General features: G+C 40.2%; 1 protein-coding gene across 1 annotated transcript in view; it reads left to right on the forward strand.

Annotated features, from left to right (window-relative positions):
* Positions 1–14,369, forward strand: part of ZNF804A (zinc finger protein 804A) — a 153,090-nt gene that overhangs the window by 116,202 nt on the left and 22,519 nt on the right. The window contains exon 2 of the mRNA XM_056350511.1: positions 1,392–1,535. Within this exon, the coding sequence (XP_056206486.1) occupies positions 1,392–1,535 (144 nt within the window). The remainder of the gene's footprint in view (positions 1–1,391; positions 1,536–14,369) is intronic.

A 14,369-nucleotide genomic window follows, 5' to 3' on the forward strand; every position in this document is an offset into this window, starting at 1 on the left:
ATGCTTTAGAAATGTGTGAGTTTCTCACGTGTCAGCAAATATTCAAAATTCTTTTAACGGACAAAATTTTGAGGAGGTATTACCTCAGTTTGGGTATGAATCAATGGTGTTTGCTATAGCAGTCCAATCATACCGAATTATATTTGGAGTACTATTTTAAATAAGTACTTTGTGGATGTAATTCTAATTGTATGACTATTCCTCCCTTTTTTTTAAAATAAAAATTGTGACTAAAATATTCTAATGTGATAAAGTTTCCATTTTGGAATTATATTGGGTGTATGAGATCTAAGCTGTGAAAACTGCTAGCAAACAGGGACTTTTTCCCCCAAATTAACTCAGTTTAAGGTGTTCTGGCTATGAGATCATGTTTTATCTTAATCTAACAGAACAAGTAAAAAGGCAGAAACAAGGAGAATTTAGGGTCAGTTGCAAAGAGCTCACAGTGTTGAAATTTCTTTAAACAAATCAAAGGGGTATTAATGGTATTTGTGGCATTTGGGATTTCAGGGTGTGATTCTATCCCAGGCAGACTTGTCAAAAGCAAGAGTCGTTGCACTGAAATTATACATGCTCAATGTTTAACTGGTATTAAAGTAATTTGAGATGACAGACCATTTCCATGCTCTTTCAGAACAGGCCATGTTACCATCAATGTATTTAGGAAATTAATAATATTATTTTATATAATTTGCTCGTAAATGATAAGCAAGGTGGATTGAAATGCCTTTGCTGACGTACGGTAAGCGGAGATGTGTGTCTGTCCTTCTAATACTGGATGACAAATAACAAAACTATGAAGGTGCTCATTACATCTCAGATATGAAAATGTTCCTCGTGTTTTCATGTGTACACGTATATGCCTTCAAGAAGTGTGTATACGTATATGCCTTCAAGAAATGTATATACGTATGTGCCTTTAAGAAGGACCCAGCAGGGTTTCTTTGATTTTGTTTTCTGTTTAGTAAGTGTGCTTTCTGCTTTCTTGTAAAAGCCTGATAACTAAATTATTGTCGTTTGTATCTTCATGCTTATTCTGCTTGGGTATATTACCTAGCAGATCCTTGGAGCAGTGAGTCTTGGATCGAAATTAACTAGAAAATAGCCTTCAGCATGATAAATATGTGTGTTTAGACAGAACCTGGGGAAATCCTTCTAGCCTCTGACAGAGCCCCTAAAGGGAGCTGGCAACTGTATAGCAAATTGATGTGTGCAAATCTTCAGCCTCGCAGCAGATACAGTAAATATGTGCAGTGTAACACAGCAAATATGTGAAGGCTTTTACTTACAGAGGTGTGTAAATGTTTACAAATATGATTAACTGCAGAGCACAAAATCCATTCGCAGCATCACAGGCAAAACTAAAATTACTTTTTCCCACCCCCCTCCAGGATTATGCTGAAAAGAAAAACACGATAGCAAAAGCTCTGGAAGATCTTAAAGCCAACTTCTACTGTGAACTCTGTGACAAGCAGTACTATAAACACCAGGAGTTTGACAATCACATTAACTCTTACGATCATGCTCACAAACAGGTAAGAAGAATCTGCTCACTACTTCAACTTAGTTTCAGGTGGAATAATGAAGTAAGATGTCCTTCAGGTGAGCCTGGAAATCAGGGTTGATTTGTGCCCAAAATTCAGGTTCTGGGAAGCAAAATACACTGTTTTCTTAGAAAGAAATCTTGACATGAAGATGTTGCTTCACGTAACAACTCAGAGTTGAAAACTCTGAGATGGAAAGAAAGGGAAATGTGAACATTTGAAATGTGAAGGTGAACAGGGAATGATGAAAAAATATGATTAGGAGTGTTAATGTAGAGTTTCCTTGTTAGCGATTTAATTTGGCACATAAATACTGTGGTATACCTAAGAGATGACTTATGGGAAGCATTTGTTATAACAGATGTGGATAAGAAACTCAACGTAATTTTTGGTAAATTTTCTTTTAGTGCAGATACCATTCTGAAATGGGCTATATGGTTTTACTTAAATATACTGAATATTAGAAAACTGCAGTTATGAAAAGTTTCTGGCTCAGCTCACAAGCAGATACATGTTAGCTTTAAAACATTGGCATTTGCATTTTTACCACCGCATTTTATCACTGCACCTCCAAGTTGTGTGTCCTGCTTTGGTAGTGTAAAAGCAGTGCTTCCACATAACAAGAGAGGCAGTGCATCCCAGGGTAATGTCCTGGTTGCCTGAGGAGTCAGGACTATGTAATTTGGAGGAAAAGACAATGCATCTTGACTGTACTATAGAGATATTTTATGATAATGTAAAGATATGTAATATGTGTGCAGGAAATTTCTACTTAGTCCACTTAGCTGACAATTATTCTGTATCTATTTCTTTTTAATTATTTAATCTGGTGAAATCATGTGGTTGTGGATCTGGTTGATTGCTTTTCTTTCTAATTGAATCTTCCCTTGTCCTGTAATTCTGCTCAGAGTGAACATGGATTAATTGCTGTATGTGTTTTATATCTGCATTATGTAAGCCAATTATTTGCCATTCTTTCCTTCAGTGCTCCTCCCCGAAACACTTCCTTCCCTCTCTCTCACTGGTATTTTTATTTAGCCCATAATTTACGGTGTCAGTGTGTTAGATTTAGTTTTGAGAAGTATGGAGATGTGGACTTCAGCAGCAATAGCAGTCTGTGAGAAGCTGGAGAGAAAGATATATTAGATAAGAAATCAGCAGCTAGCTTCTTTGCATCCTATAGATGTTTATTATGAGTTGCAAATATTTTTATTTAAAATAAGCTGGAACTGATTCTTCAGGTGTTACGTCCATACAGCAGCATCTCATTGATGGAGGCAGCAAAAAAGAAAGTGATGGGCAGAATCTTCTTCACTTGAACACAAGATGTTTATTTATTAATTTTTCAGTGTTCTGAAGCACTTCTAAAAAATGAAGACCTGAAGGCTGTAGTGTTTGTTCCTGTATTCAGGACTGATGAAAAATTGATTTTGAAACTGAGGTCAGGTGTGAGACCTGGGGCTTGTTTCCAATGGCTCATATGGTTATTCTTCTTTCCTGATGGCTTTAGGCAGGAGGCGGTGGGCACTGCAGAAGGGTCTGACAGAGCATGGCAGATCATACCTCTCCATCTTTTCTGCGTGAGGCCTCTGTGTATGTGTGTGCATGTGGCTTTGTGGATGGTTTTGGTGACACACAGGAAGCCATCTTCCTCTGTAAGACCTCCGCAACTCTGATCTTCCTGGTAGGAAATCAGACAAAAGTTTCTAGTTTTCCAGTAGAAAAAACAGTATGGATGTTTGTTTGGGCAGAGCAATAATTTTCTGTAGTATTACTGACAAATTAGACTATTGATTCCTGAGATTAAAAGGTTAAGTCAAGTTTAACTCTTCTGAAGTTTTTTTTGTTTTGTTGTTGTTGGTTTTGTTTTTTTTTTTGTGTGTGGTGGTTTCCACGGCTGTTATAAAGGAAACCCATTCCTCTTCCTGTATTTTGGGTGAAAAAGGGGGCAGGCAGCAAATGCTGCAATGCAAGCTCACTCAGATTTGCTCATTTTTCAAGAAAGTTCATACCACCTGCTTTTTTTGAGTAACCTGATTTTGCTAAGTGTGCTAGAGCCATTGCAGATGCTACTGTTGAGTGCTCTGAATTTGTCTTTGAAACTTCCTACCTCAATGGCAGAAGTTTTCCAGCAGTTCAATAGGGGTGAGAGGAACAGATAATCTGGTTTTGGATTGTGCTTCATATTTTTTTCTCTTAACTTTCTCCCTTCAATCACACCTTTCTACTAATAATGGACAGGTAAGCGAAAGCACCTACTAGAAAAAAGTTCCCATGATCCAAGAATTAGCTGTAAGCAGCCAGTTCAGTGTCTCATTCCCAGCACCTGACAGTGGTTTTTGTATGATCAAATGGATGAAAGCTCTGCCACAACCTGAATTCATCCCTGCTGTTCTGAAGAGCCATATTTAGTCCTAACTGAGCATTGTTAGCACCCTATCTAAGCCATGGGATGGTGTACCAGTGAAAATATTTGTAACAGCTCCTGTACCTCAGTTTTACTGTAGAAGATTTTCTTTCCATTGATTCAAATGTTGCTAGCACAGAAAATTTACAGGATTTGCAACAGAAGATTTTCTAATTATTTAGTTTTCCTCTTTGGGGTGGGGGGCACTGTACTGTCAGGGGTTGGTTGTGTTTTGATTTATTGTGCCTTATAGCTTCTGAACACTCGCTTTGAGATAGTATGAGGTCCTTCTGACCAGTCCAGAAAGAAAGGGTAGAAATGGGGGGAAATAATTTTATCTCCTAGGACCTGAAGGAGTTCAGAGCAGTTTCTCAAGATCTCCACTGCCTCTGTTAGTGTTTTCTCGTTCTTAGCTTTGACAATGTGGTTTGGAGAGCAATATCTGTAGCCTTTATGAAATACTTCTGGAAAAGCAACTTGCAAGCACTTAGACAAAAAAAAAAAAAAAAAGGAAAAAACCCACCAAAATATAATGCAGGTAAAATGTTCTGGGCTCAATACAGAGAGAAATGTAACTAAGGCAGAACCACTATTATTTCATATAGTAAGAAGAGAATTGCTGTTTGATGATGACGATCTAAAATCACAGAATGCAGCTTTTGAGACCCATGCCAGGGATTTAAAAACATCTGTGTGGTTTTATGCAACATTTCTTAAGAATTTGGAAGCGCACGAGGAGTTCTCTGAAGTGCTGTATTTATGCAGGGGGAAAAAAGTCCTGCCTGAGTTCCTCAGAACACTGCAGTTTTGATAAATGTGGCTGAGCATGAAGTCCTGGGCTCTGAACGACCTTTGTCTCATAGCCGTTCAGAGCTGGTGAGTTGTGGTGTCTCACTGGTGAAGAAGGCTGGATCACACAGCTAGCTCCCTCCAACAGTCATTCCTCAAGAGACTTCTTGTCGCTACAAGAGCAAAGATGTTTTATTCCTGTATTTGAAAGTCTTCCTCTCCATGCCAGAACTTCTGATTAATTGCCTAATATCACGGCAGCCCACTGGGGCTTGGTGCTGTTTCCTCTCCCAGGAGTGCTCTTCCAAATTTCGAACAACAACAATAAAAGAAAAGCTGTTAGGAAAAATAAAATTAATAGCCCTAATGTATTTCTATCTAGATATGCAAATAAATCAAGTAAGTAAATTATAAGTAGGAATTTTCCCCACAGAACCAGAGGTCATTTCTCAAACTGTGTCTCCCTGGATGAAAATGATCTCCCTGCTCTGAAAATGTATTTACTATTGTAGGGAGGTAATAACGCCCAAATTTTGCAGGAAGGCTAAATTAGTAGTTGTCTCCTTGCCCTAGTCCAGACACAGATTTCTCCTGTCTACATTCTTCTCTCCTTACATGTTTTTCTTCTTTGCATGTTTTTTAGAGATCAGTGCCAAATAAGCTAGAGAATATCAATCTGTAGCCAACCAGAAGTCCAAACTTTAGTTGTCTTTGTGTGTTTATTGAATAAATATTTCATGGAATATGGGTGAAGAAAAAGAAATTCAGAAGTGGAAGGCTACAGTTAGGCATAAAAATAATGAAACCCCTGTTAGTATATAGTATATAGTAAATATTTCATTTACTAATGCTGTACCTTCTATGAGGTATGAAGCATATAAGCTATAAAGTAAGAGCAGTGTAGCACATTTGGGCATGCCAGTACTCTCAGCCAAAATAGGTGTTAGCAGTTGTTTGATTCTGTCATTTAAAAACAAGGCAGTGAATCCATGTAGTCATCATTACAGCTTTTTAAAAATATCTCATTGTAAAGTTATTACCTCTTAAAATGAAAAAAATTAAAAAATCCCATCTTTTCTGCTTGGTTGGCGCCTGCGGAGAGCACACCGCAGGGCGCCTGCCGGCCAGCGTAACACAACACAGACACTGCGGTGGGTCTGTGCCCAGGCCATCTGCAGCTCCTGGCGTAGCCACACAGCTCATACCTGTGTGAAGGGAAACGTGATACATAATGTGAGAATTACAAAGTGAAAGAATTTAACTGCCTGGAGCCAACAGTATTTTATGTCATGTTTTTCAGGTGTGCTTTTTGCAGGTTGGGCTCCCCTGGAGCTATTGGAATCAGAGAGAGGCAATATGTTCTGTATCATCTTGGAAATGCAGAAATGGTGGTTCTCAAAAAAAGTGTCATCTTTGACATACTTATAGAGCAGTATGTCAATAAAGAACTTTGTTGTACTGCAGAATAAAATCTTAAGAACTTGAAAAATGAAGACTTACTTCATAAGCAAAACAAATGGGAGAATAGTGGGTCAGAGTTTTGAGGGATATATTCACCACTAAGATACTTCATAAGATGAGAATATTAAAACTTCTGTTTCACAAGTTTTAAGTGTAGCCCTTCCTGTGGGAAAGCTGGAGTTGGCTACCTGATAGGGGAATGGTGAAGGGGATCTCGAGCAGTGATGCAGAGCAAGACAGTGCTCTGTGTCCAGCTTTGCCAGGCTCTGCTTGATGAGATGCGGGAGGAGGGGGAAGGTCGGCTGCTCTCAGCTGGGTCCCTACCTTTTCCACTAGCCGACAGCCCCGGTGCAGCTCAACGCAGCCTGAAACAGCATTGCATTTCCTGGACCTTGCAACACACTGAGCCCTGCCAGGAGGGACGTGTAAGATGACGAAAGAGACAGGAGGGCCATGGTGAGAATTTATGGCCATGAAAATCCCTGAAAGTGATAAAATAAATCACTTCTTCAACACCACCTAAGCTGGTCTTGGATCAGAAGAATGCCCGTGTGGATGTCTTGGTGCCGAGCCCTCAGTGCCTTGCGTGACTGAGGGGGTGACTGTGTGTTTGCAGGGAGCGTGGTGACGGGCAGCAGGAGCACAGGTGCAATGCCAGCTGCTTCATGCCCTCGTGGGGAAAGCGTGACCCTGGCGTATCCCGTTCGATGGACCTTGTGGGACACAGGGATGCATGTGTAGCATCATTCTGTCTGTTCCTTGCAAGTGAAAATAATTCTTTCAAGTACATTTCAGTATTTCTCTTTTTCTTTGTGTTTTTTTTCTATCCCTGTAGCTAAGTGACTTGTCCCTTTTGATATTGGATAGTCAGGATTCTTGCAGTGGGTTTTCTGGAATGGAGAAATTGTACATTCCTTCCCTTACTTCAGCTTGTTTCTCACCTTAGAAGATGGAACGACGCAGTGTCTCCTTGTGGGCAGGCAGTCTTAACTTTCTGAATATTAAGCAAGCATAGATGAAGATTTAAACATTTTTGTTTGAATTGATGTTTTGTAGCTCTTTCTTACTGTTATTGGTTTCCCAGAATGTAACTTAGCATCTCTTCCTATATATCTCTTTTTCCGCCCCCCCCCCCCCCCCCCCTCAGGAAAAGATAGTAATCTTTGTAGCCTTTTTAAATATTAAGCGAACATGAACAAATGTTCAGCTGTGTTTTCCTATACATAAGTATATTTGTAATGCACATACAACCATGAAATGACCCCCTCCTCTTCCAAACACACGCTGCTCCATCACTGTATTTCAGGGGTTTTTTCCCATGATTATTGCATTATCTAATGGTCTTTTCTGTCTGGAATGGGGTTGGTTTGTTTTTTTGGTAAAAAGCTTCCTTTGAAGTCTTAAGCACTGATACTGACAGTAATGCTAATACGGGTCATCACCAGGCCTATTAATTATAGCTCAGCACTGCTGGTAGCATTGGAGCAGACACTCTGTTCTTCCTTTCTCAACTCCTTTTTTTTTTTTTTTTTTAAAAAAAAAAGAAAGCATAAACAAAACGTCAAACCTTTTGCTGTTACTCTGAAGAGGAAGGCAGAATTGCCAGCATGACAGGAGCACATTGGGCCACAAAGGAAGAGGGAAACGGAGTGGGGATCTCTGCCCCGTTGCAGTGTGAGGATGTGTCCAGAGCAAACGCTGGAGAGGTTTCCAAGGGGGAGCCCGTTTCTGGATTGTGGGCTGCCAAGAGTGCTGCTTCTGGGTCACCCCTGGTAGGTGGTTTGGGGTAGGTTTTGGTGTAGACAGCACGAAGTGTAGGCTGCAGGAAAAGGTGAAATACAGCCCTGTTGCATTAAGGCACAAGGACACTTGGAAAGAGTTTTGCTGGTCTGTTAGTACTGCATCTACATTGGCAGGCTGCCGATGGTAGTCTTTATTCTGCTTCATAGAATGTATACTAAAATAAAACAGTTAAGTTCTGTTCTTTACGTATATTTCAGTATATTTAGGGAGAAACATCACACACTGTTTCCTGGATGAAAGAAAAAAAATATTTTCCTTCCAGTTTTTGTTTTACCTATAAAATTTAATCCCAGAAATTGTTATCAGTGTAAAAGAGTATTTAAGCACTCTTTAGCTCAAAACTTGCACTGATGGGTTAGATGAGGATATTCTTGAGTAAGGTATTAATACTGAAAATGCAATTTTGTTGCCAATGAACATTCTGTTTCCTCATTACCAAAAAAGACATATCACTATGTTCCTGCCTTAGTAATTATAACAGAAAAGATACTGCATAACATTTTCTGTCTTTCATGTTTGGGAAATGCTGTTCTGTAATAATGTTTGATTAACAAATTGACTTATTTTTTCTGAAAAAAAGTGTTTTTAGAAGAAATATAATTACAGTAGAGAAGTATATACCCTATTTGTCCCACTAATAGCTTGCAAACAGAGTATTAACCCCATGCACTGACACATCTAAACTCTGCGAGAATTGTATTTTATACCCTACAGCTTGTGCATGCTGGTTTATATGTGAGAGTTCATTCTTCATCGGGAAGAACCGCGCAACCTTTTCAGTACAAGCCACAGTAAATCTTAGGGTTATTATTGCAGTCTTTGCTGATCCGTGCAAAATCAATCCTTCATTCATTTCAGAAAACGCTGGTTCTTCTCTTTATGGTAGTTCTGACCGGTTGACAAAACATAGCATTGCAATAATGTTGCCTTTTGTGAAGAGATGTGACAAATCGCAGGAACTACGTGGAGGTGGTAGTGGGTTTCCCTCCAGTGATGACACCTGCTCAGCCCATGCGCTGTGTGCAGTAGGACGTCGGGAAGTCTGCAGAGCCAGGCGTTAACTGACGGTACATCTAAGGAAAGGTGGCACGCCTGCAGCAGGTGACTAGTGCTGTGGTTTCTTTAGGCAGGCTAATGCTACTCTAGAAACAATAATTACTGTTCTGCATGTTTTAATTGCAGCTCAGTAGCGGCTTATACAGAAATGTCTTCGAGTTCCTAAACCACTCTGGGTGCGTTGAGCAAAGTCTACAATATGATCTCAGGTTTTTCTTCCTTTTTCCACATGCAATCAGTGGAGTCTAGGGACAATTCAGCTGGAGAGCCTCTTCTGTGTTCCTGGTTGGCTTTTTGGGTTTGAGCTGCTGTGGTTAGCTGCTTGGCTTTTTTTCTGGTTTGTTTTTTAGTTAGTGCTACCACTGCAGCTGTCCGGTAAAGGTCTGAGTGGCTCCCTAATTTAAACTTTCCCCTCCCTCACACTGCACATGGATGAAATCAGAAAGGCTGAAGTAAGGGCTGTGTGAGCATTTGAAGGGACAGGTTAGGCGAGCAGGCGTGCAGTCTGTTTTGACCTCTGAAGGCAGACAGGCAGTAGCCCTCATTGAAGAAGATTTCAAGAGTCGGAGTAGAGGAAAGCAAAAAGTGTGCCCCTGCCTTCAGTCCTGTTTGCATTTCGGATTCAGCTGGGCCTTTTCCTTCATCTCAAGGATACCATACACATATGTTCCAGTAATGCCTCCTAGTTTCTCACTATGCTTTCACCTGTGCTTGTTCATGACAAACATCCTTGTGACAAACCTGACTTATTCTGTAAAGGACCTTTCAATTTCTTCCAGAGTCTCTGTGAGTGGCAGAAGGGTAGTGGTTCAACATCAAATGACTGAAAGTGTTGATGTCTTTTCGTTGAATGATTTATTTTACTTAAGACATTCAACGTGCCGAAGACAATATAAATGCAAGCAGTCTACATGACTGTGCCTCCCTCTTGCAGGCATCCTTGTCTTTCCCGGAATTTTCTGTTATGCAAGTTGCATCTTTTCTTAAATTAAAACCAACAAGAGACCCATGGTATACTGTAATTTAAATAATAAATAACATTAATTCAGCTTCATTCATGATTAATGCTACTACTTTTAAATTCCCGGCTTCTCTGATGTAACTTATTTCTGTTGTTTTGATATACTCAATGATACCAAGAAAGAACACAAAAAGGTGGCTCTGCACCTGTAACCCACCTTTCATTTTTTAGCACTGAAAATGAAGAATGTTAAAAAAAAAATTACTAAATGAAAACCTCCACCTTACTTAATTCTGATTTGTATTTATTCCTTTTTAACCACCTTTATTGTATATTTTTGTATAGCTATTAAGTGCTTGCCTGCAGTGGCATCTGTATATTCACATCTGATACAGGATCTCATTTTGTCACATGATTTGTAACTACAGAGAGTTATTTTCTGCCTACAATTTTTTTGTGATGAGAACTAGAAACAAACCAAGAGACTCACAGTGACAGCATGGAAGAGAAGGGTTACTGGAGGTTAGGGATCATTGTCACAGACTCCCTTAAAGATCAGGTTGTCTCCTCCTCACCTCCCTGCAACTTCTTCCCTTACTGTTATTGTATTCCCTCTCCTGGCTGCAAGAAAAGCAGCTGTCCCCCAGCCAAAGGGGCTTTCCTGGAGGCACACTGGTTCCAGTGAGCATTGCAAAACCAGGGCAGTTTAAGGATACTTAAGGTTGTCAATAGCCTTTGTCTCACGGACAAAAGCTGTGGTATGAGACATTGCTGTCACTAGGTAGGATAAAAGATGGAAGGCTATATTAATTTGAAAATGAACTCACAAATGAGACAAAATAGAAAAATTTAAGTGAAGCATTAAAATGATGCTTATCAAACTCATCCTTAGTTTTCACTCTCTTTTGCTAAGCAAGCATAAAGCTAACATAAATCGTTCTCTTTTTCTTCTGTTTTGTGAGACAGAGGCTGCTGCCACCTGTCCTTCTGTCTCCTCTTTCTTTGCAGTCCCACTTCTCTGCCTCAGCAGGAGACTTTTCTTCTATGCTTAATGAATCTTTCTTTTTCCTTTGTTTGGATATGAGTATGACACATGCTACTGATGTGGGTTACTTCATTTTCTTCCCTAATTTCTGCCCATAGTTACATGATTAGCATTTCTAAGGAATACCCCAATTAGTATATTTTCTTGTCATCAGCATACTATATAAGGTTGGCTAAAAGTTATGTATTGTATAATGCGAAATATATTCAAAATACCATCTATGATAAGTTATTATAGTCTACCTGTGAGTGTTATATGCTCACTAAATAAGAACATGTTTGACTCCTAACCTGTCTCTCACATCTGCTCTGCCTGCAAAGCCTGTGACCTCTTCATTGAGTACTTGGCATTTGCTTTGCACAGTGGAAGCTCTATTCTGAGTTACTCCATAGTGATCAACACGGCCAACATCTTCAAAAGGCCAGACCCAATATAACATGAGTTCAACTCATGTCTCAAAGAGCAAAGAAGGTTTCTGGGGGGCAGGCAAAATCACTGGGGTATGAACAGCTAAAAAAAAATACAGAGAATATTTGCGAGGAGATTTTGTGTTCAGATGCTTAGAAGTAGGTCAGCCCTGAAGCAGATGTCCATCCACCCCATGCCAAAATTCCTGCAGGGGCATATGCTATACTCAAGCCTATTTTAGGATCCTTCTTTTTCACCTAATGCCCCCCCCCCAAAAAAATATATATATTTGGAGTGAGGAGGAGTGGCCATCCAAGCAAAGCTCTCGTAACAGCTGAGCAGTAGGATTTGCAATGGTAAGAGCTGGGCATCCTTAAAATGGCAGGTGTTGAATAACTTCACTTATGATGATGAGGTGGAGGCTTACTTTACTTAAGTAATGGTCTTAAATGATAGCTTTTTCAAATGGCTCTGCAGGTACTAGATTTTCTTTACAAGCACTGTTCAGGTATCTTACTTTGGCTGTGCACACATGCCTGGCTATGAACCAGGGGAAGCTGGACTAGCTAATGACTCATCTGTCAGCCTCGATTAACATGAAGATCAACAAGGCAAATATAATGTCATATCATTTTCCTTAAGCAATGGTGAGGAGAAAATATTGTGTATTAAAAAGTGCCAGGTTTGGAAGGTTTTTTTATTCTTTCAGTGTAAGAAAGTGTAAAATTCCAGGTTTATGGCCCCATTTGAGTAGAGCTTCACTAGCTGCTCATTGTAGGATGGAGATTCACCCACTACAAAGGAGCTTCAGTGCTTTCCTAAATGGGTCTGCACAGAGAGGACTGACTCCTTTGCAAATCCTTCAAATTGCCATCTGAACTGGAGATCCTTGATCTGTAATTTATTCTTAAGTAGGCAACTGAGAATAACATGGTTCAGATAGTGTACATCTCTTTTCTTGGTCCACTGCAGAAGGTGAGCAATTCTGCAGGTGAAGCAAACCCAGTTATTTTGATGATTTTTTTTTTTTTTTTAAGTGAAAGGAAAGAGAAGCAGAAGCACAGGTCTGAATGTAATGGGAAGAAGGAGTGAGGGGAGTGAGACAGCAGGCAGTGAGGTTGCGGAGGGAACAATACCCTCCTGCCCTTGCACTTATTGAGGGGAGAGCTGACCTTGCTGCAGGAGGTGGCTAGAGGCATGCAGGAGGCTGCTCAGCTCTCGGCAGCAACGGACACCCTGAATAGGTGCCAGTCACTCCTGGGGCAGGGATTGTGTGTAGCTGGAGGATGTAAAGAAGTGGTATCGCGTGCCCTCCTGAGCACGCCACTTCAAGCACGCACTCATACGTGTGTGCTTTGGAAAATAAAAAATAAATTTAAAAAAATACAGAGTGCTTATAATAAAAAAAACAAAATAGTAGTCACTTTTCTGGGAGTATAGGTGATTTCTGCAAAGTAAACTGCCTACTATATTGCTGAGGAAAATACTTTCTTGGACATTTGTATCTGCTGTCATTGACAATAAAATTGCTTGAAATATAAAATATGGTAGTGTGTTGCCTACCATGACAGAAACTGTAAGAGGTTTTGACCTTTAGTATGCTTTAATGGGTGCTCTACAGAGGAACTGACACTTCCATTTATTAACTTGTAATTGTCCAAAATAAATCCTGCTTTTTTCCCCTCCCAGTAGATTGAAGCCTGGTATATGTTAATTGTGCTGGCTCTTCTCCTGCCCTGACACCTTGACAGCTCTTGTCAGCTTTTAAAAGTTATTCCCGTATGAAAACTATACCTCTACTGGTTATTCTCCCATAATGGCCTTGCCAGTCATCTCTTCTGTGTTTTTTAATTCTGACATCAAAGTTTATGCTATAGTGTTGCCCCCTGACAGGAGAGTGTTCTCTAATGACTAGCAGTAGGTCAGCACTCCCTATTTCGGAGAGAATGCAAAAAAATTGAATCCAGCATTTGGGTTTGCAAGTATATGCCTGGGGCTCTTGCTTTACTAAGGCTCAGGTATTTGCTTTTCATTAAAGAAATGAGGTAGTACAGTAAACTGATTTATTAGCTGTACCACCCGGTGCTCTCATCTCATCAAATCTCACACTGTGCAAGACTAGAGCATCTCATAATTTCAAAAAAAAGAGAGCTAATTAACATTTATGTGCTACAGGACATGATGGTACTTCAACGGGTGGCACTTTTTCCTTTGATTCAGTATTGGAGCAATATAATTGTGTTGCCGGAGTTGCTGCCTTCGAGATACAAAACCCGAGACCTTGACCACCAGGATAATTGAAGTTCCCAGACTGCTTTCTTAGGAGCAAGGGTGGGAACTCCAGTCGTGCACTGGCCAAAATCCAGGCAGGTAATTAGATTCTGTTACATTAATGCCCCCTGTGGCTTCAGCTGATGATAGCGACTTCTCTTCCCACCCTTGCCGTTCGGTGTAATTGGTGCACACCGGCAGACAGCTGCTGCCCCCCTCAAAGTCGAGTGGTTGTGCTGTGCTGATGAACGGTGCGGTGTATTCCTTAAGCCTAGCACCTGTAAAAGAATAAAAAGCAGTTACACCGTAGAGTTCATTGCTGTCAGAAAGATAGGTTTTGGCCAGGGAAAAATACTACTTTCTGTGTTTGAGTTTTTGAGTCACCAAAAATCACTGGTTTCTGCATTTGGGTTACGTGTCAGCAGATGAATGGTGCAATTACCCCAGCACTAATCAGATCACATTGAAGAGAATGCAAGGTAAAGGCAACACTTTTGCTTCCACTTGCTGAAAGTGCAGTGGCATAATATTATTTGGGAGAGTTTGATGAATTTTAATGTGGGGGGGGGTTGATTGTTTGGGGGGTTGGTTTGTTTGTTTTTCCTTTTCCTGGCGTGTTCTCTG

Source organism: Falco biarmicus, chromosome 8 (genome assembly GCF_023638135.1).
Source record: "Falco biarmicus isolate bFalBia1 chromosome 8, bFalBia1.pri, whole genome shotgun sequence".
NCBI lineage: Eukaryota > Metazoa > Chordata > Aves > Falconiformes > Falconidae > Falco > Falco biarmicus.